Here is a 22,409-nt window from a genome sequence, read left to right as displayed (position 1 = left end):
AACTTTGGCTTCATTAAGGGTGGGCGGCGCCCAGTTGGGCCACATGGGCCAGTGGGATTAGGTAACTCTTGTATCTTCGCGGGCTAAATGTTCAATTTACAAATTAACCAAAGCAAACAATTCGGTGCAGAGTTCAATTACAACAGCAGCAGCGGGAAAACAAACAATTGTTGTGAAATCCCTTGCAGGCGAATTCAATATCGAAATGCGAGTCGAAACGAAAAGTAAACTATAACAAGGGCACACCGACGAATTAATTGAAAGTATTTACAAAACTCGCTAGCATTTAATATCGGCTAACAATCAGAAAAATTAAATGGAATCGAAGCCACAGCTAAAGAAGAAGGGCAGCCAGTCAGTGATTGAACCCAAAATTGATTGAGCCCAGCGGGGGATTGGTTTTAAAGACTGGAAAAATCTTCAAGCTGTCGAAAGGGTTTCCACCCACTGACCTCTGGGTAATTAAGCAGTTGATTGAATATCTTTCAAAAGAGTACATATCTCTTCAGAGTTAAGCAAGATAAGATGCCTGAGCTTTTACAAATCCTTTCATTTCCCAAACGAACATTGTGTTTACTACAAACTCCCACCGGTATTTTGCAACTATCCAATTGAGGATCGAAGACATTTCTAAGAAGAAACCGAGTTGATCCAATCCATTGTTGCCCTGCCTCCTGTTACTTACATTTTCCCCCGAGGCGTCGATTATTGTTGGTTGGCCAAAAGTTCAAATTGGCAAAAATATTGATTGTGGGCCGAGTTCAAGTTGGGTTGAGTTACTCAAGTCAGTCCGGCAGTCACGCACATGCCCCTTTCGATTTCGTTTGCATCCGAATCTCTTTTTAGCGATTTCTCAATTCAAGTTTTGAGTATAAGTGCTATGCAAATCGATCGGCGGAGCTACCTGAGCCCAAATTCAATTTGCATTTCCCGAACAAAGTTCGTGATATGTCAGGGGGCGTTAGAATGTGTTGGAGGTCACTACGCCCCTTTTTGGTACTCGGTGGTTGACACTTTTGCTGGAACTTCGCAATTAGCAGAACCTTTCGAATGAATCGTCCAATGTCGCATTGGACGCTGGCATTTGTGATGAATTTCGGTTGAGCTTTGCTTTGGGTTCGGTTTAATTCCGTTTTAATTGCTCTATCAAAATGCCAAAGCCCGCTAGCCGAAAAACGAATGACTGAGGCAACGAACTTGATCTGAAAACGGGTTGAATCTGCCTTTTGTTCGCTTGGCTGTCAACTCGCCCCAGTAATAGTTTTAACTCACTGTTGATCTATAATCTCGGGATCTCAATGTTTGTTGCCTTCGATTTTGCAGTGATGTGTGGCTCTTGGTGCTGTTGCATTTGCATAGCTGTTGGCACCTGTCCCAGCGTATTGAAACATTTTTATTGGCATCTATATAGTATTATACATCGTACACATGTTACTTCTTGTTTATGCTTATTTTTCGCTCTTGTATCCAGGTCAAGTCGGCTGTCATTTGATGCAAGTTATTAGGCAATGTTCCTACCCCTCCTCGCCAAGCTTGTTCAACTACAAATTGCGTTTTGCATTCAATTTGGCCTAAGCTAACGCACATGTGGGCGTGGCCTGGTCACTAAGGCGTAGCTTTTGATTAGAATTTTGCTGAGAAATGTGTGAGCACTATGTGAAGTTTGCCTTGAACTGTGCTTGGAGGTGGGGAAGTGGTTTCACCCAATAAAATCCTTTTAAAGTATAAATTCTCTGTTCAGTCTTTAAACATTCTTAGGAAAACAATTAAATTTGTTCCTATTTCATTGCATTTTCCAGTGATTTGCAGTAATTTTTCTTTACCACGTCTGACCCAATTGTTCAGCTAATTACAGCTAACCACAATTTCCAGCCAACTCATGTCTTCACTGATTAACTTTCCAACTGTTACAAATCCGGCTTGTTGTATTTTAATTAAAGCATTTTCAATGCCAACAATGGTCTTTGTCTTTGTGTCTTAAAAATGTTACAAAGTATTTTAAGACCTTTCGTATTTTTTTCTTTATTTTTTTAAACTAAGAACATTATTTAGTTAGCAGGCTGCGAAAACTATTTGATGCAATTAGTCCCGCTTGAACACCCGCTTTAATTGCCGAATAGAATTTAAGCCGCCACCATGAGTGATTAAGTAAATTAGCGTTGGCCAGAACGCGATAGACCCACACAGATAGGATCATTTGATTTCAGATAGATGTTGCAACTGGCCGCGACAACCAGCAACTTGCAACAAGCAACCTGCTGCCTGCGAACGACATCAATTAGCGGCGTTTTAAGTGCGTTCCACATTTGGCGTGAAAAAAGCTGAAAAGCGCAAGAGGAAAATGCGTCGAAAAACGCCTCAAGTCAATCAATTTTCCTGCTGTGTGCAGTACACGGAAAACATTTTTACTCTTTAAAGCTCATCAATTATACGGTCATGCTTATCAAATAATTATCTTAATAACAGTATCCCTGCGCGGATTGGCAATAGATAAACGTGTACATTTCTATATTATTTGTAAGAGGGCTTAAATTTTTTTCCTGTGCACTGGGCAGCGAGGAGGCCCGAACTTGCAGCTCGGACCTGGTCAAGATTGCGTGGCCAGATTGGAAGCCATTTGGAAAGGCAGTGCTCGAGTTACGCGCCGGCAACTTACGCAAATTTTGCCAGTCCTCCGTCCACCGCAGTTGCCCAGATCCTCGATCTGTGATCTCCCCTAAGGCCCGAATGTCCAAGCCACTAAAAGCCGCCTCATCAGAGGGAGATACTCAGCGACACACCCTAATCGGGCCATGTCTTTGGATCTCGGTCTTGGACTTTGTTTGCGAGTTTTCGAGACACTACGTGTGTGTGTGTGCTGCTGGCTGCGATGTCTGGATCTGGGGTTTTCAAACTTTTTAATTGAAATCTGCAATGGTCTGACTGTCTGGCAGACAACTAGTTTACGCATTTGAAAGTGCTGTGCTTTGCTGTGCTGTGCTGTGCTGGTAATTAAAAACTTGTCGTTCGATTTGATAACTTTTTTCTGAGTACCCTTAAACGATTGGGGCAAGGAGACGTCGAGCTGGGGTTATATGGCTACTATACCTAATGGCTTTTTATGGGATTATGAATTGATGTTCAGCTTAATGCAATGCAGTTTTTAAAACATACATTTTATGGCCTAACTATATTTTTGGGTATTAAAAGTGGACAATATCTTTAATGACAAAACCATTTAAAATTTAACTTTTAACATAAGCTCAGTCGTTAAACTTATATTGAAATTTTGAAACTTTGCAACTTCCTTAACAATTTAGAATGTGAAAACTGTTTTTGTAAGAGTATTCCACCTTCAAGAAACTTCAACACGGTTCCTTTCACGTTTCCCAGTCGGTCAACGTGGCGCATACGCAACATTTGTCATGATATGTCCACTCGGTCTGGACATGCTCATTTTCGGCGTGTAAGTCGCCGGTGCAAGGATGTACAGCCGAGTGATTAATGTTCTGGCAACTTTGTTAGCTACCCCCTCGCTAAAAAATATAATCAATTCGCATACCAGCCCTGCTCCCTCATCTGGCGATTTTTAAGTAGCGATGCCAATTGATACCAGTTTATCAAACCAGTTTAAACGCAATGCGAAAACCCAAACAAAACGCCCCTCGGCTAATCCGAAATACCCGAAAAACGTATGAAAAGATTGGGTCTTGCAGCACATTGCACAACTCTCCTGGAGAGGAGGTGGCCATAACGTGACATCCTGACTACTGCATCGCTGCAACTTAATATGCAACGCATTGATTACGTTTTATGGCCGCAACTTCTTAGCCTTTGGCTCTTGGCCAAAAGTGAGTGGGAAAAACGCAGTTTTACTCTGGCGCTAGTAAAGGATTTTAATTAACCGATTGGCTAAAAATCTAATTTCCGTTGGCGTTGTACATGGAACCAAATCCGCTACAATATCTGTGATGCAATATCATCCGAAATGTGCCACGCAAAACTTATCAACAAATCAAAGCGAGTCCAAGCCGCATTGACACACTTTCTATCGCCCGCTTTCCACCGCCCACTCCCGCCCCTTTTTTTCCTCCTGCTGGCGGAAAATCCACACACAATTTATAGAGCAATGTGCGTTTGGACCGCAGCCGAATAGGCCTGGCCCAAAGCGAGGTGCGTGAGTCGTTCAATCAATGCAATTCATTCATTGAGCCCGAAGTGGCCGACAACACGCAAGTTGACGTTTTGCCTGCTGGCCAAGTGCCTTTCAAGTACAGAGGCGTTGTTGTAGGGGGGAATGATAATTCTGAATAGTTCTGTTTTACTATCTCAGTTTTCAAGTTACTCTTCAGTTGATATGTGCTTTAGATTTTTCTAGTTACTCTTCAGTTGATATATGCTTTAGATTTCATATCATAGCATCTCCTGTCCGAACTGTCACATCCAAATATCTTAGATCCCCCTTAACTGCTTTTTGATGACGTGTGTTTTTCCAGTTTTTTATACCAAAAAAACCCCTTCTGTCTGCTTGGCACACGCTGGCAGCTCAGAAAAAATGCGTTTTCGTAGTATGCAAACAAAAAAGCAGCACACGCAAAAAAAGATAGGAAAAACGGCATGAATCGATGATCGGCAAAAAAATTGCGTATGTCTGCAATTTATTGATTTATTACAGTGCATATAGAGCGCATAATTTATTACAAATCTATTAGAGTTGGGCCAGCGATATTGGGGGATTTTTGTGCGTGCCAGAAGATTTATTTATCAAGGAAGGTAGGAAAACGAAAGACTTAGGCAACAAACTTGTTCATTGAAACAAACAAGAGAAGTAGAAAAGGAAAACCATTTAGAACAGCATCGTTAAATACGACTTAACAGCATGCAATGTTCAATTATTATAGGATAACAATTTATAAACTAAAGTACTGTAGCTAAATGCTCAATAAAAATCTTTACAATCGATTTATTGAAACAAACAAAAGAGTAAAAAAGAAAGATAAAATAGAACAGCAAGGTTTAACATGACTTAACCGCAAGCAATTCAATAAATTTTAGGATAATAATCTATAAACTAAAGTAATTTCAGCAAAGTGCTCAATAAAAACTCCTTTGCAATCAATTTAGTGGGATACATAGGTACATGCATTATTATCTCCCCTTGTTAATGACTTAATTAAACGCCTTTTATGTAAACAACAGCAAGTGAGCTGGCAGCAACTGCCACTCGATGCATGATCTGAACCCGCCACTGACACCCAGAAACGCCCACGCAGCAGCAACCACAACAACAACAACAAGTGGAGTGGAGTAGAGTGGAGTGGCAAAAGGGGCAACAACAATGACCACACGCCACTGCGCTGCACACTTCCAACGCCCCCTTTCCGCCCCCTGTCGCCTTCTAGCCATGGCCCCTGAATTTGAACCTGCTGCCAGCTGCAGCGGCTGTTTGTTTTTGCATCTACACAGAGAGAAATGGAATGTGCTGACAATACCTATTCAAAATTAGGAAATTATGACAGCCTTTAATAATATGGATTTGTTCAAGAAAAGAACTGCTGTTATATTTCAAAAAACAAATCCAGAAAAAAAGAATATTTAAGTAGGTCAAATACTTATACTTTAAAACTGACAGAAGTCACTTGGAAGTCTTTGTAATATCTACATAAGAATGAAACAGAATGCATAACATTATATAATACAATATGGAAGTCAAAAATAAACATTTTTTTTAGTGTATTTGGTTCAGTAGTGGCGACTGCCAGTTGATAAATATCATTAAGCCGCCGCCTTGCCGTTTGCCTTTGTTTAGTGCGCCCAAGAAGATTGATAATGCGGCACAAAGGAGGGCTATTTGTGTGGGAAGTGTTAATAGGACGAATGAATATAAATATCCAATTAAGTGCAGCCAATCGATTTAATTGGCTGGCGATTTCTTAAAGGGGATCTCTTGAGTGGGGAGTGAATGGAGGCAAGACCCCCGGTGACTGCGAGATGTTTGCGATCCGATTTGCTAATTAGCTTGTGGCGGTCTCCCCTGACCACCGCCTTCCATTACGATCGCCGCCTTGGGCAATGATCTCCGCATGAAAAATCACGCCAATTACAGTAGCGGTTACCTCGATCCAGCAACCTAGCGATTCACCGATCCGCCGATCTACCGGCCGGCCACAACCAGTTGGTTTTAGCTTCGGCTCACCGCAAAGTTAAATCAATTTTATCAAAAGAGTGAAGTTAAAGAGATTGAAAGCAGCGTGAATGCTGGTTACCCATTTAAAAAGCAATAAATACATAAAATAATATATACAGACACAATTAACATACAAGTATTACTACTCAAACAAACATTTTTACATAACTACAATTGCTTCTTTAAGCCAAAGCTTGGTGGTACAAATATACCCCTTCAATGTACAGGGTATCTACTTTATAAGCAGCAGCAACCGCTGCAGTTGAGTGATTTCGGATCAATTATGTTTACTGCTGCTCATTAAACATTTATCTAATTGATTGAGCGGTTATGTGATGTCACATAAGCAATTACATGTGTGCCAAGCTTAAATCCCCCCACCAACTTTGTGTCTCCCCATTTGATTACTCATTGGATCACCTTCCTGAAGAAATCCCCTCTTGTTACCTCATTACAGATGCCTTGCCACCGACTGAGTATTTTGGGTCTGTTGATTCTATCTGTGGTCCTGACCAACGCGGATGTGGGCTACCATTACAACAGACCGACGAGACCCACGGCTCCCTCGGCGCCATCGGGAGCAGGATCTGTGTATACGGGTCACCAGTTCAGTGCGCTGCCCACCATTCACCCACTGCCTCCGATTCCGGCACTTCCGCCACTGCCCACGGCCAGGGTTCCGCTGCCCAGGAGTCGTCCCACAGCTCCGGCTGCCAGCATCGTTAGTCATTATCTGCCACCGAAGCCCGTGGTCTCCACATACATTCCTCCGCCAGCTGCTGCCCCCATCGCATCCATAAGTTTCCACGGAACGCCCACTTTCAAGCCCAGCTATGGACCTCCACCACCGGCACAGACTTCTCTTGCCACGCCCATCGTGGTGCCGCCCACCGGACCAGCTCCACTGACCGCAGGAGGAAATCTGCGCATTCCCTTCGGCAAGCAGGCGCTGATTTCCCCCGGAGAATCCTACGTTTCCAATGGCAGGCAGCTGAAGCAGTACGCCGTCATCGAGATTATCGACAACGATATAGACGAAACACCGGGTCCATTCCTGTCCAGTTCGAGCTTCTTCGATCGCTATGGCGCCCATGTGGGTGCTCCGTCGGCCAATGGCATCCAGCTGGACTCCCGGGCCAATTCCGTGCTGCTGGAGCAGCAGCAGCTGGCCATCCAGCCGCGATCCCAGGGTGGAGCACTGGGCGGAGATGCCATTGCCCTGGGATCGGGCGGCCTGGGCTTTGTGCGATTGCCCAATGGGAATGTGTACCTCGGCTCCGGATCCCTGGGCTACATCAGTGGTCAGCAGCGGGTGGCCTCCGTGCTGGAGGCACGCACTCGATCGGAGTCCACGTCGGATGCCCTGCACTTTGGACACGGTCCTCTGGGCGGAGTCGACAATCTGCTGAGGTTCTAGTAGAGAGGCTACCATCCTTATACGCGCACACATCCGCACCTACATCTATGAAAATTATGTATATTTTATTGTAAATATGTAATTAAACAAGTTTAAACCACGACTTTTTGTGTAGACCGTAAGCTTGCCTAAACTATTTGAGATTCTTGTACATTTGTCCTATGCGAAACATCGAAACTTGATCCAATAAATATAAATATGGTTAAAAAATAACGCATTTTAATTGGAATTAATTCCCAATTTACTTACAGATCATTAGGTTCACAGTGGCTCCATAATGTAAAGCCATAAAAACGGGCATTTGAGGAACTACAAATGTTGATCAGTGGTGCCTGAAAGTAGACTATAATTTGGAAAACTTTACGATGATCGCATGAGTAATACAAAATACTAAGAAAAGTAGCGCGCAGTTTTAAATTCCATCTGAATAATTATTTTATTAACAATTCTTACTAAACAAAAATACTTAGTTACCAACTTTTGCTTATGTTTGATAAGGTTATTGATTTTATATTCCTCGAATAGCCATTGTTTTCTTTTCCAATCAAATTCCAAGTTAATTAGTTTGCACAATTTGCCTCGGCTGTCTGGCGTTGTTTACTAATTGAATTAAATTGATTTGCCTTTTATTTATAACTCTGTACACATCTGGGCTCCACTATTTGCACTATCTCGTGCGGTCGAATTTTTGCACTGCGATGCTAAATCTTTGCTGAGCAAACACTTTTTGCCAGCGCCTGTTTGCCTGTTTGCGATTAGGTAATTATTCATGCGCAATATTCAAATGGGTCTGGAACGTGCCGGGATTAGCCAAGTGGATGTGGTTGTAGTTGTTGGACTTCTAGGGATCGGTCTATCTGAACATGTGCTCCACACGATACCTTTGTATATATGAGGAAAGTGGTAAGGGGCGAGGGACGAGGTCGTTTCCCAACTGCGCAGTTCTCAAAGATCTATATTTTTGTGTGGGGCTTGTTTGCCGGTTTTTTGGATACACACAAGCGCGTTATTGATCTCTGGTGCTCTCCGTTCTAATACACAAATGTATATCTTTCCAGTAAGTGGGACACGCGCTGCTGGGGCCACTGACTGGCTAACTAAAAAGCCGGCCGGTATTTCCAGCTGCCTAGCATGTGTGCCTCCCCCAAAAAGAGCCCCCTCCCCTTTCGCGGAATTTCTCTTCAAACAGTTCAACAAACTGCCGAAAATAATCCTCAACCGAAACTGACTCAAGGTGAAGTGGAAAGTGTTCTATCACAAACGCGCGGCCTTTCCAAGGTTGATTCGCCGATAAAGAAAGTAATTTGGCAGTGTTTTGCTCAAACACCAATTAAAATTTACAATTGCAACGCAGCCAGCGAAAGGTGTGGTTTTGTTTTAAATAATGTTTTTTTTGTTTATTGCATTTAACTTAACATCTACGATTTTACAAGGTACGACGGGGTCAATATGACCGAGAGAACAAACAAGGTGGAAGAACTAAGAACTTAGCATCTAGTTAATGGGTACACTAAGCGTATAAGATCGGGTTTAGTGGGTGCATCTAAGAACTAGTTGGTTTTGGCAGTTGCTGCTGTTGGCGTCATCCAACCGAGACCCCCTACAGGTCCAGTTGGAACTGCTCCTGGTCCTCGATCTTCAGCGACTTGGTCTGCTTGACCAGTTCCGTTGGCACGGGCACGCACTTGCGGAACGGAGTACGCGGTGTCCCCCTCAGCAGGCAACTGGGCACGTTGGACGGCGGCGTTTGGCTCAGTGGGGAGCCACGGAGATTCTTCATGAAGGCCCGCTCGTAGATCAGTTTGGTGCCTGAAAGTTAGGGAAAGCGGAAATACTGATTAGTCAGGCTGTCTGCGTTGCATCAGAAAGGTATTCAAAGTTCCCCACTGATAAGACAGCTGCGTAAACACTTCTTTCTGAGTCACGAACTCTGGGACATGTGCTCGGGATTATCTTCCAACTGACTGATTCGGCGAGATGGCCCAGTTTCATCAGCCAAAAATGGTGAGTGAGTTTTACAAAAATAATTCATGAATCAAACAAAGCTTGTTTTTGTTTCTCGAAATATGTTGATTGAATTCATGTGGATATCATAACTGATGATAAGAAAATTACTTGACTTTTCGGAAGGAACTTAATATTTCTCGAACTGGGAATGGTGTGCTATGTAATCCCATCGAATCTGAAGTGCTGTGCTATGTAATCCCATTGAATTTGAGCTGATGAATCCCATTGAATTTGAAGTGCTGTGCTATGTAATCCCAGTGTCCACTTGCCGAAACTTACCTCCAGGAGTGGTGGAGTAGAGGGTTCCGCCGGGCGTCGACGAGTACACCTCGGGCATCTGGATGGGATCCGAGATGATGACCTTCCTGGTGATCATGGGCAGTGCCTGGGTGATGGCTTGACGGGCAGTGGGTGAAGCGGACATCTTGGCTGATTGAATGGATTGGCTTGGCTTGGATTGATTGATTCCCGGTGGGTTTTCAGAAAACTTTCCGCTGGACTTGTAAGCACACTCGATATGGCTGCGACAATTTGATTGTTTACACAAACTGCGTTGTTTGTATTTCAGCTATGGAGCTATGTGGCTGCTATATGTTGACCGTTCGCTGTTCGCTAGGCGATTGCTGGCGGTGTTACGAAGTCGGGCTCTATTTATACCCCCCGACTTCGATTCCGATTCTTACGCTCACGCGCAGCTATGCTCTCTCTCTCTCTCTCTCGCTCCCTCTCCGTCTGATTATTCTGCTTGGGTCGGCTGATGTTTTTTGTTTTTATCTGGGTGTATTTTCTGCGTAGTTTATGACAAACCGGGCGATTCTTGTTGTTATCGCCATATTCTAATATACCGTCGTATTGTTTTTATTTTTGTTGCAAGCTGCACAACTCGTACGTTCTAGCAGATAAGGGGCAGTGGTGGGGGGCTGACTTGAGGGGCTTCTCGCCTTGAGCTCTCTTGTTTATCTTTGGGCCATTTGTTATTGTTTAATACACGGCAATATTATTGGTAAACAAGTTAGCCAGCAGCACTGAACGGCAATCGCATCGCATTCTTTTCTAAAAACCTAGTCTATTATCGAACCGATCTTTTGCTAGGGAAATGATGATGACTCAGGTGCAACGGGCATCTTATCAATGGGTGTCTGGCTGGCTGGATGTCATGAGGTGTTCCGCAGAATTTCGGGAAGTATTGCCCGCTCTCCATGGGGCCATTGTTTAGCACTCGTTTTCGCGAAATACCATTAATTAGCATAAAGACACGTCGCCGGCAAACGTGACGTAGGCACTCAGTGCCTTCTAAGCTTGTGCGAACTAGGGGAGCATAGCTATTTGAGGAGTGATATTCCGAAGGAGGTTTTTTTGGACTAAAAGATACCCAGTATTTGTGCTTAACAGACGGAAGTATTCATTATTATCTGGCACGAGGCGCTATGCTATAATTATCACAGAAAGATACACGTCTTGCATAACTTACTTGCTTTATTTACTTACTTAGCATATTAGCAAAAACAAACAAGACTTTATAAAAAGAGCTATACAAATTGCACAATGCACAATTACGCTTAACTTGAAAGTTATGAAACATATATATATATTAAGCTTTTTTTTAGATCTTATTTAACTAAAGAAACCCACATACCAAATTTGGGGATTGGACCCCTTCTAGTTCCCAAGTTCTTTGAGGTGGAATATTTTGTTTTGAATAAAACGAATACGCCCCGCTGATCGCTGCCAATACAGGGTGGCTCCAAGCGGCGGCACGAGCGGTTTTCGCCATGCGGGGGCGATGTTGACGATCTTTAATCGTTGGACGCATGTAAATAGTGCTAAAGGAACTGTTGCCTACGTTGGCGCCCACGATTCGACGTAATTCGGATATTGGCCACGGGCCATTCCCAGGGACATGGGGTTGACAAAAGGTGGCCACGTGTGCTGATCTATGGCGATCATGATGTGGAACAGGGGAGGTGGCGCCCACACCTAGAAATCTGCACAAGGTCGCCACTTAAGCGTGCTCATATTTATGATGGCTTAACGGGGGAAGCTTTTCAGACCCTGAAAGATTTCCAGCATGGGAAGCATGCGAAGAGCATGGGGGGTGGAGCATGACCCACATCCATCAATTACATTTGAATGGGGGTGGGAGTTAGCTAGGTGCGCCCACTGACCCCCAAAGCAGTGAACGGTAAACAAGGGAGCCCGCACCTAGAAAACACGGACAATTATGCCGTGTCATCTCGCACGTAGTCCACAGCATAGAAACCGCCCTACGTGCCGGGTGTTATGTTTATATATTTTATTTTTTGGGTGAGAGAGCCACTTCCATTAGGGCTTATCAACCCTCGAAGAAACCAGTTCGGATTTCGCTTTCGGTTTCATCAGTTGTACAAAGTACCTGCGCAGAGAGAGAGAAGGAGGCCTATGACCACGAAGAAAGTTTTCCTATTGCGTTGCAGCCAAGTGAAAATGCGTCTTGAGATTTTCCCAGCCGCTTCTCTAAGTTGCCGAGGGGTGTTTTTCCCATACGCCAGGGGACAGGTAGCACATATGTATGTATTGGTGAAATTCGGATGAAATCTTTTTCGGGGTGGCTGATGAAATTTCACCATCGGATTGCGGGAAACAAGCCATCGGTTCTTCTCCCAAACGAGTCTGAGATGTTTGTGAATGGGCTAGACGACATCGACTTGTTTTTATTTTTTTGGCTAGCGCGAATGCCATGAGAAACGTAGTCAGCAAGAGGCCAATGGTATTTGGATGCTCTACGAATTTACACATGGTAATTAAGTCAATAAACATAATAGGAATATATTTGAGATTGTTATATGGGGTTTTCTACAATGTATTTTGGTTGTTTATAGAGTATGGTGGTGGAGTATGGTGGAGTATGGTATAGAGGTATGAGTGTTGCCATAAAGTTTACTAAATGGCCATCCTACTGAATTCATTGGTAATGTGTTCCCAAGAAAACTCGCAGATATACTACACTATTAAATAAGGTAAACAAGCATTATTATAAGTATTTTTCAGCATTATTGTTATCCAACGCCCAAAACCCCCTCAACAAGTATAATGTCTTGGCAAAGGGAATCTTTAGAGGCAAATAAGACCCCATCTACGCTGACGTCGATGACCCACATTCGGTGATTCCGAATGAGAAGCGCCATCAACGTCGCGTTGGCCAAAAAACAAAAAATCAAATCATTTGACTTTGTTTATGCACAAAATATGAAAAGCGTCGAGAGATAAAAAAAACCAGAGGAAATAAGCAAAACAACATCACGTTGTCTATAAATTAGCATGTGCTTTCGTGTGGCAGATAATGGGCTGCATACAGATAAGGATAATGCCAGCCCAGATCGAGACAGCTTGACGCTAAGTCATTGCATCCCAGGGATCTTCGATCTTCGTCCTCTCCTGGGACAATCGCGCAATTGCGCCTCAAATTACATCAGCTTAACAACATGTGTCTGGTTTTCGGGGGGAAACTCAGAGCGCGGAGGAGTGGAACTGGAACTTCTCTAGTCTATCTGGTGTCTGCTACCTCTTCCCGACTCCGCCAGCGCCTTTTGTAGAAAGTTCAGCAGCCCCGCCGATAAGGTTTGCGACAGTCGAAAATTCAAAGCGGGAGAAAGTGAGTACAGATGCCCTCACAACAGGTCATTAAAAGTGTGTTTCAAGTATTATTGATGCTGCAATAGCCTTGTTTATTTGAAACAGATTTATTACTGATTAATTTCATATAGTTACCATCTCTTAACTTTATATCTTGAAAACGTTGATACCTAAAGATAGTGTGCGTGGCGCAAATAAAGATCAGAGTTTGTGGCTTGCGATCGAAGTGAATCCTCGCTGCGATTGCGATCTGCCTGTCCAGATCTTTCACTTTCCGCTGACATATATCAATAATGCATGGGGCAAGAATTAATGGAAAAATGGAATTTACTTAGCGAACTTTTTTGTTTTTTTTGTCAGAAACCTTCACAACGATCAATGAACTAAACCCGTGACGATCGAGGTCCCCGACCTGAACCGATCGACATCTGGCCTCAAATTGGTAGTGGCTTGGCTCATGGCTGAAAGTCTAGTGTAATCCCTCGTGGAAAGTGTCCAGCATGGTGTGGTTCACGAATCCGAACTCCCAGCGCTGGCGATCATTGCCCTCCTCGCAGGCATTGGCCACCACCCTGGCCTCGCCGTTCTCCACGAATCCCTCCAGGCAGCGCTTGTTGTGCTCGCCGTGCATCAACCGCTGGGTTGGCCGGTCGTAGTACCAGAACTGATTGCCACCCTGGCTGTGACAGTTCCACATCCAAACGGTGGCATTCGGCGGTCCCTCGTGCACATCCAGGCACACTGAGTCGAAGCTTTTCATGCGCAGATCTCGGAATATGGAGAGCTCCCAAAACTGATTCGGTTGCGGATGGGTCTTGTTGTCCGCACAGCTGAACATACCCACCGCCTGCTCGACGGCCTTGCCCATGTTATCCAGGCAATAGACCGGATTGGCCACGTTCTGTATGATGCCGGCGGCGTAGCTTGGTGGTTCCACAGGCGGGAACTTGACGAGGAAGTCGGGCGCCACCTCCGTCATGTACCAGTGGAAACTCTTGCACTGCAGCCGCTCTCGAACTCCACGCTGACGCGTCAGATCGCCGGCATCCACGTTATCATAGGTCGCGGGATCGCGTTTGTACACATATTCCTTGTACTCATCCATCCAAACCTCTGCCACGCGTTTGTGGTTCTACAAGTGATACCAAACCAAATATAAGAACTTAGAAACCTGTAAAAGAAGGAACGGTTTACCTTGGCTACAAAGTTGTGTCCCCTGGGATTGCCCCTTGGCTTCATGGGTCCGCGGAATATGTGTCCCACCCTCGAGCAGGGAACATCCAGCAACAAGCCGCCGCACATCCAGATCTTGAAGCTCAACTCGTACTGCTCACCGCCCCAGATGTCCAGCTGATCGTCGTAGCCGCCCAGATCCCAGAAGAAGTCCGTGTTGATGGCGAACAGGCCGCCCATCATCACGGGACTCCGGTACGGCATGGACTTGTCCAGCGCATCCTCCGGCAGCACCGGCAGCTGTTTGTACAGCATTTTCCAATCGAATCCACCGCGTGCTCCGTCTTTATTCCCGCTGAAGTAGGAGAGATCTTCATGCGAAATGGTATCCACCATGGGGCAGGTGGAGATCTTGGGATTGATGGCAATGGGTTCGAGCAGGGGAGGCAGCTGCAAACATAGAGTGTTCTAGTGTATTCAAGCAAATGACTCACTAAAAAGATCCTACCCAATTGTAGTTGACTTCTATGTGGGAGTCGAAAAAGACCATCACTTCACCCACTGCCACCTTGGCACCAGCTATTCTGGCTCCAATGAGACCTTGTCTCTCCGGACTGTGCACCACGGTCACCAGATGTGGAAAGTGCTGCGCCACGTAGTCGTCCAACGGCTGCTTCAGACTATCCCACTCGCTGCCATCGTCCACGAGCACAATTTGCCTCAGTAATTCCGGTGGAGTGCGATTTATCACACTATATATCGATCTCAGCAGGGTGTTAAAGTGCTCGTTGAAGAAGATGAAAACCACGCTGATATTGGGCAACTTGGCCAGATACTTCCGGGTTTTGCAACTGCAAAGAGCATGTTAACTATTGATAACACTCCAAGAGATATAAACTTACGCCTCGAGTCTGATATCTGGCACAGATCGATTGAGGGAGATGCGATCCGATATGAGGCCATTAAAGCCGTTCATCCAGGAGTGCTCCTTTTCCAACTCCTTCTCATCGGGGTTTTCGATCTTCGCGGCTACGCCGTGCTCACCAAAACCGGATCGCTTTCTATCCGCCTCCATGGCCGCGTGGTCGTGCCAATCTTTGCGCTCTCCCTTCGGTTCCGGCAGTCGGAAGCCCTGAGGCTTCTCACTTTTTGGGAGCTCGACCACGGAGTTGCGATCCTGAAATGGTGGGCGTGGAGCCTTCCGCGTTGGCAGTATATTGGCAGCTCGGAAGACGGGCGTTATGGGATCTCCATTGGGATCGAGTTGTTCCGTCTGCTCGGCGGCCTTTTTCATACGCTGTTCGACCACCAAGGTGGTGACCAGGGACACGGTGACGATGACCACCAATAACAGGACCACTTTGCGCACCAGGCGCTTCACATATCTCTTTTTCATGGCCATGTGGACGTCTTGGCGGCGGAAGTCCAAAATACTGACTGCTGGCATGCCGATGCAGCAGAGGAGCAGCCACCTGGTGACACCTGGCAAAAAGCACAGCCATTAGTGTAATTGGAAAGCCGCAACTCAGTGATAAGGCGGCGGCGGAGCATTCAGATTTTCAGTTGGCCAAAAAAAACACGCTTCTCCACTATCAATCAGTGGCAGACGAGGCGGCTGCCCGGTGACGTGTAAGACCAGACCCAGATTCCGCACTCACCTGAGAAAGAGTCGGGCGAAAAGAACAATAATAAACGAAATAGCTCCGCATGCGAATTCAAATTAGCGGAGCGCGCGTCATGGTGGCGCCATCTGCACGGGCAGTATCGGAACTGGGTTAGAAAAGCTGGCGCCATCTGTATCTAAAGGCATAGTTTTTGTACATTGAATATTACTAATTAGCATTCTGTTTTTATATTTATTATATTATTTATTTATTTTAGTTAGGCTCCCTGTGTGGATCGTAGGGGGCATTTTGGCCAACTTTCCACTGCTGTTCCAGTTGATTTCTATTGCAGATCTTATTGGCCAGAACCTTGCCAACCTTATGACCACTGGGCAAGTGGGCTTCCAAGCACCACACCCACATTTGTCCCTGCTGGAGCCACCGGTGCCGGCGGTTGTACAACCAGTACTGATTTCCACCATTTTTGTGACAGTGAAAGAGCCACACGGACTTTGACCTACGGCCCTGCGCCTCCAGGCAATCATCTTTACTATTCGTCAGACGAATCTCATGATCCTGCGTTAAGGTCCAATTCTGATGCTCCCCGGGCTTTGATTTGTGCCCAGTGCAGCGGGCTAAAATCACCGGTTTCGTGTGTCTACGATCCTGGGAGTCCACACAGAATCCAGGGAAAGCCACACTTTCAATAACGCCGGAGAAACCCGCCGGCGAATCCAATGCTAGATACCTCTTCAGAAAATCCGTAGCCACCTTTGTCAAGTACCAATGGAAGGTCTTGCACTTCAGTGCCTTTCTTAAGGTCTTCCTATGGGATAGCGGTCCAGTACTCGTCATCTTGTAGAGCTTCGGCTTCTTGTCGAACACATACTTCTTATATTTATCCATCCAAACTTCAGCTACTCGCTTGTAGTTCTATGAAAAGTAGTTAGTTTGATTCCTTTATTAAAATGTTATAATATCCATACTACTTACCCTGGCTAGAAAATGGAATTTCCTTGGACTACTCATCGATTGCATGGGTCCTCTGCTTACGTGACCCACTCGGGAGCAGGGAACATACAGCATCATGCCACCACACATCCAGACCTTGAAGCTCATCTCGAACTTCTCAGCTTCCCAGGTGTCCAGCTGCTCATCGAATCCTCCCAGACTCAAGAAGTAGTTCCTGTCAATGGCCAGAGCTCCTGATAAAACCGGTGTGCGGTAGGGTGTGGAATCAGGACTTTTATCTTCGGGAAGAAGGGGTAACCTCTCAATCTCAAGCCACCAATTGAAACCTGTACGGGTCAACGGATCTTGTTTCGTATACGCAAGTGTCTTGTGTGAGATGACATCCATAATGTGACCGGTGACTATATGTTGGTTCATAGCTATAGGTTCCAGCAGGGGAGGCAACTATAAATTGGAAATTAAACCAGGTTAAGCAGCCAGCTTAATTGAATTGTTATTAAATAATACCCAATTGGCGTTGACTTCGATGTGGGAGTCTAGGAAGACCAAAACTTGGCCGCTGGACACCTTAACTGCCTCCATTCTCGCATTGATCAAACCACGTCGTTCTGAAAGTCGTATGACCTGGATGATGTTGGGAAAGTTTTGGGCCACAAAATCATCCAGTTGTTGTTCCAATTCCGGCAAATTACTATCGTCATCCACGAGGACAATCTGCTTGAGTAACTCCGCAGGAGAGCGATCAATAATGCTCGTCAGGGATCTTAGCAACACGCTGAGTTGTTCATCGTGAAAGGCCATTATTACTGTCACATTGGGTAGACTCTCCAGATACTGGCGTTTCCGGCAGCTGAGTGAGCTAGCTTTACATTTGAAACTTTACATTTTATACTTTATAAGAACTCACCTTATAGGTCTGGTATCCGGCAAGGATCTGTTGAGGGGAATGCGATCGGAGAGCTGGAGCTCTTTATTTTCCTTCGTGTGTGATAACTCACTCAATCCGGTGCGGCTGTTATCCTTCTTAAAGGAGAGCGCATTCTGCCACTCCTTAACCGCTTCTTGCTTGGGCAGGCGGAAACTTTTGTGGCGCTGGGTCCTTAAGATATCCAATTCGGTTTGATTTAAGGTACATATCGGTGGGACAATTGCGATCTTTGAACTGATCTCTCTTTTTAGAAGCTGTCTTGCTGGCACCGCCGTCTTCGAAAGCTCTGTTTCATAGAAACTATCCTTTTGACCGATTGTATTTACCATGGACTCCACAATTCTTCTGTGAATCTGCTTGCCCATTAAAATGGTAGTTATCAAGGAAGTCAACAGAATGGCCAGCAAAAGGCGCACAATCAATCTTTGATCCACATTCATATCTATTAATTAGTGTGCAATTTGAAGTTATAGACATTTCCTAGCCTACTGTTCTGCAATCTTTAAATATAGCAATTTAAAATTTAAACAGGAAATAGAATCCAGGACCCGGTTTGAGTCACAGCTAATCCTGGAGTGGAACTTAGCTATCTATGTCATATTTGTGATCGATCAAGATGCGTTCACATAAACCGCTCTGATATCGATAACTTTTACGCTGATATCGAAAAGCCAATCGGCAACCAAGCGCATGGAAAAATTGGTTTGATTTTTAATTTAATTTAAACCAAAACTGACTGAAGTTAAGTTAATTTCGCGATGGATCTCAATGACGCAGTGCTCACCTGTGCGGTGAACATGCAGTGGACCAATGCAGTGGGCATCACGGGTCGAAAACTGGCCTACAAGACGGCCACTTTGCGCCTGGTGCGAAACGATCTTCGGGAATTGTTTGTGGAGGTGACGCCGGAGAAACTGAAGCCTCTGAAGTTTAAGCTGAAGGATCTGATGGTGCACAAGAAGTTCATGTCCGAGGGTAAGGCCACCTTCAACTTCAAGGCGGAAAACTGTACCCTGTATCTATCGAATGCTCCGCCTGGCACTTTGATGTTCTTTCTGCGGACGATCTATATTAAAATGAACGGAAACGAGGGAGGATCTCAGCCGGACGATGCGTCCTTGCAGAAGAAACTCCGCGAGCACCTGATGTCCGGCAAGCCAAGCAGCTTTGAAGACGTTTCTCCAGTCACCACGGCTGAGATGATTTTGGCGCGCAAAAAGGCGGGTTTGTTGTCCAAGGGGTCAGTGACCACGCCGTCGCCCCAGGGCGCCAAGAAGCGACGCTTCGAGGAGCTCAAGGAGGAGAAGGAACGGGGCACCATGCCCGCGGCCAAGAAACTATATCAGTCGACCACCGACGAGTCGCTGAGACTCAGTGAGGAGCAAATGGAAGTCCTGCGGGCGTGCACCTCGGGCAAAAGTGTATTCTTCACCGGCTCCGCGGGTACTGGCAAGAGTTTCTTGCTCCGCAGGATTATCTCGGCCCTGCCGCCCGATGGAACGATGGCCACGGCCTCCACAGGAGTGGCAGCCTGTTTGATCGGTGGCACCACATTGCACGCCTTCGCTGGCATAGGAGGAGGCGATGCCACCATGCAGCGGTGTCTGGAGCTGGCTTCCCGACCCGCGAGTGCCCAGACCTGGAGGAAGTGTAAGCGGCTGATTATTGACGAGATCTCCATGGTGGACGGACAGTTCTTTGAGGTACTTGTGCATTACATTGCGCTTATTAACTTAATATTACATTTTGCTCTGTTCTGTGTTTCGTAGAAAATTGAAGCCGTCGCCCGTCACATTCGTCGCAATGATCGTCCTTTTGGCGGCATACAGCTCATCCTGTGCGGTGATTTCTTGCAACTTCCTCCAGTTATAAAGGGAGATTTCGGAGCAGCGCCCACTGCCGCGCCACAGCAGCGATTCTGCTTCCAGTCCTCCGCATGGGAGACCTGCATCCAGTGTGTCTACGAACTGAAGCAAGTGCATCGGCAATCAGATCCCGAGTTCGTAAAGATCCTTAACCACTTGCGAATTGGCCATGTGAACGATTCCATAACCACTCGACTGGCAGCTACATCGAAGCAGAAAATTGAGGGGAACGGCATCCTGGCCACTCAACTGTGCTCCCACACAAACGATGCGAATTCCATTAACGAGTCCAAGCTGGAAAACCTCGGAGGTGACAAGATTTTATTCAAGGCGGATGATTCCGATGCCAGCATGACCAAGACACTGGATCAACAGATTCAGGCTCCATCGCAGCTTTACCTAAAGGTTAACGCTCAAGTGATGCTGCTCAAGAATATAAACATATCCAATGGACTGGTGAATGGAGCTCGAGGCGTTGTTGTTAGGATGGAGAAGGATCTGCCAGTGGTCAGGTTCAAAAACAACCAGGAATACGTTTGCAAGCACGAAAAGTGGATAATTAAAACCGCCTCAGGAAACCACATAACACGACGTCAAGTTCCACTGAAGTTAGCCTGGGCATTTTCCATACACAAGAGTCAGGGATTAACACTCGACTGTGTGGAGATGTCCCTGTCCAAAGTATTTGAGGCTGGACAAGCATATGTGGCCTTATCCCGTGCGAAATCCCTGCAATCTATTCGCATTCTGGACTTTGACGCCAAACAAGTGTGGGCCAATCCACAGGTGCTGCAGTTCTACAAAGGATTCCGGCGCAAGCTAATGGACACAACCATGATACCATTGGGTCCCAAAAACAAGGACAAGAAGCCAGCAGACAAGGCAGCAAATAGCGCTTTGGCTAAGCTCAAAAAGAGTCTCATAAACAAACCGTTAGTCTCGATAAGCTGAACCTAAACGTAATTTAAGCACTAGTTGAATTTTAGAAAGCCCTGAACAAATTTCACAGCTGCCTAATTGGTATCTTATTCTAATTCTATCTTTTTTTTAACGAATAGCAAAATGATTTTTGGACTATGCATTCCTTTTTAAAAAAGAAGTAGAATATAATGCTAATGCTTTTTGAAATTGTCCACATTTTCTAAAAAGTCAGAAGTATTATTTAGATGCTAGCTTTAAGATTTATCACTATATTTTGTGAACTTATTGCAGTACGTCGACAAAAACTATATTATGAATTTACTGGAACAACTTAACCATGGCTCTCAGTGTAGAGAACTAATAGTTTTAAGCTAGCTTATCTCTTGACAAAACGCAAATATTAATATTTAATCAAAAAGAAAAATTACTAGAAATAAATTGAACTAATAAACAAATTGATTCCATCTCCTGGAGTCCTAAATAATTCGCATCGGGAATATCGTTTTACGGCGTGTATATTTAGTTGTAACGGATAATGAAACTAGAAAACATCAGCTCAGATCGGCACGTTGGGCACATAAAAGCGGAGTTTAATGGGCGGCCTCCTCCTTCATGCCACTGCCCACTGGTCCATGACGACGCTCCCAGATCAGACGATGCTTCTGCTTCATGTACGCGGTCTTGGCACTGGCGTAGCCTCCCAAGTCTCCATCTAAAATAGGTCACATCACGTGATATAAGACTTAAAACATCAAAGATGGGTCAGGGATTCCACTCACACTTGATGAACCAGTTCTCGGTGGCCTTCTCGTACTGATCGAGCAGCGGCTTGCACTTGACCATGTGGTCGGGCGCCTCGTAGAGGGTGCAGTCCTCGAAGCGCTGGCGCAGAATGTTGACAATCTCGTTGTCCACCATGCGATCCCGGCGGAACTGCTGGTCGGCCTCAAAACGGCAGACGGCATCGTCCGTGTAGCACTGGTCGATCGTCGGAACGCGGCGGAAGCGCTGGTGGTACCAATTCTGCTTCTGCTGGTTCGGCTCCACAATGCTCTCTGTGGGATGAACACAAGTCGCATTAATATCTTACAGCAAATTTCCATGCACTTAACATTAACATAAAGTTAATGGTTTCATACTGCCTTTGACTAAACTAGTTTGATATTAACGGACCGCTTTTAAGGCTGCCGACTAATATTCTAGCTGATTTAGTTTAAGCTAACTAGTGATTACTAAAAACGGCAGATTATAAACATTTTAGCATTTTAGCAAAACAGTGTAAACAAAAACAAATGGCCAGCGAGTTGAGGTTATGTCATTATGTAATTGTCTGGAATTTGTCCAGTTTTTCGGATCGTCGTCCAAAGGAAACCGATCCAAGTCGCATCAGGACACTCCGAGGATCACACTGGATGGGTATCCCTATGGACTACGTACCACGGAACCAAGTGATGGGTCCATCGATGACATTCAGCACCGACTCGGCGAAACTGGCCATCGGACTGCGTGGCTCCGGCATTTTCTGGCTTTCCTACCACCTGGAGTATGCGGAATAGCTGTTAGCTTATAATTTCAAAGGTTTCCCTCTTTCCTTTGACGGAAAATACTTAAAAACCCATATTTACGTGAAAAACTTAGTGTAAAAATTTGTTGTAGGACCGCCGATTGTTTCTGCTAAAAATCCTCGGCGCACTGGAAACAGCTGTTCGAGCAAGTGGTCACACCGCTGCCGCACTGCAGCTGG

General features: G+C 45.4%; 6 protein-coding genes across 6 annotated transcripts; 2 read left to right on the top strand and 4 right to left on the bottom strand.

Annotated features, from left to right (window-relative positions):
* Positions 1-6,533: 6,533 nt before the first annotated feature.
* On the top strand, positions 6,534-7,843 carry LOC122626572 (protein transport protein sec31). Its single transcript, XM_043806885.1, has one exon. It carries the CDS (start codon positions 6,624-6,626, stop codon positions 7,581-7,583), a length of 960 nt encoding a protein of 319 aa, XP_043662820.1. The 5' UTR covers positions 6,534-6,623; the 3' UTR covers positions 7,584-7,843.
* A 1,110-nt stretch (positions 7,844-8,953) lies between these two features.
* On the bottom strand, positions 8,954-10,218 carry LOC122625494 (eukaryotic translation initiation factor 4E-binding protein). The gene is made up of 2 exons (XM_043805590.1): positions 9,870-10,218; positions 8,954-9,392 (listed from the first exon to the last, which is right to left on the bottom strand). The coding sequence occupies exons 1-2, from the start codon at positions 10,012-10,014 to the stop codon at positions 9,184-9,186; spliced, it is 354 nt and encodes a 117-aa protein (XP_043661525.1). The 5' UTR covers positions 10,015-10,218; the 3' UTR covers positions 8,954-9,183.
* A 3,079-nt stretch (positions 10,219-13,297) lies between these two features.
* LOC122622571 (N-acetylgalactosaminyltransferase 4) lies at positions 13,298-16,068 on the bottom strand. The gene is made up of 5 exons (XM_043801132.1): positions 16,034-16,068; positions 15,278-15,857; positions 14,884-15,226; positions 14,397-14,825; positions 13,298-14,334 (listed from the first exon to the last, which is right to left on the bottom strand). The coding sequence occupies exons 2-5, from the start codon at positions 15,820-15,822 to the stop codon at positions 13,672-13,674; spliced, it is 1,980 nt and encodes a 659-aa protein (XP_043657067.1). The 5' UTR covers positions 15,823-15,857; positions 16,034-16,068; the 3' UTR covers positions 13,298-13,671.
* A 184-nt stretch (positions 16,069-16,252) lies between these two features.
* LOC122626140 (putative polypeptide N-acetylgalactosaminyltransferase 10) lies at positions 16,253-18,364 on the bottom strand. The gene is made up of 4 exons (XM_043806289.1): positions 17,859-18,364; positions 17,459-17,801; positions 16,973-17,395; positions 16,253-16,912 (listed from the first exon to the last, which is right to left on the bottom strand). The coding sequence occupies exons 1-4, from the start codon at positions 18,317-18,319 to the stop codon at positions 16,253-16,255; spliced, it is 1,887 nt and encodes a 628-aa protein (XP_043662224.1). The 5' UTR covers positions 18,320-18,364.
* A 185-nt stretch (positions 18,365-18,549) lies between these two features.
* Positions 18,550-21,155, top strand: LOC122619671 (ATP-dependent DNA helicase PIF1). Its single transcript, XM_043796733.1, has 2 exons — positions 18,550-19,582; positions 19,649-21,155. Exons 1-2 carry the CDS (start codon positions 18,638-18,640, stop codon positions 20,693-20,695), a joined length of 1,992 nt encoding a protein of 663 aa, XP_043652668.1. The 5' UTR covers positions 18,550-18,637; the 3' UTR covers positions 20,696-21,155.
* A 7-nt stretch (positions 21,156-21,162) lies between these two features.
* Positions 21,163-22,405, bottom strand: LOC122619682 (NADH dehydrogenase [ubiquinone] 1 beta subcomplex subunit 10). Its single transcript, XM_043796744.1, has 4 exons — positions 22,291-22,405; positions 22,103-22,203; positions 21,445-21,720; positions 21,163-21,377 (listed from the first exon to the last, which is right to left on the bottom strand). The coding sequence occupies exons 2-4, from the start codon at positions 22,182-22,184 to the stop codon at positions 21,256-21,258; spliced, it is 480 nt and encodes a 159-aa protein (XP_043652679.1). The 5' UTR covers positions 22,185-22,203; positions 22,291-22,405; the 3' UTR covers positions 21,163-21,255.
* Between the last annotated feature and the right edge of the window lie 4 nt (positions 22,406-22,409).

Source organism: Drosophila teissieri, chromosome 2L (genome assembly GCF_016746235.2).
Source record: "Drosophila teissieri strain GT53w chromosome 2L, Prin_Dtei_1.1, whole genome shotgun sequence".
Taxonomy (NCBI): domain Eukaryota; kingdom Metazoa; phylum Arthropoda; class Insecta; order Diptera; family Drosophilidae; genus Drosophila; species Drosophila teissieri.
The sequence above is the reverse complement of the archived record's forward strand: the minus strand, read 5'-3'. Positions and strand labels throughout refer to the sequence as shown.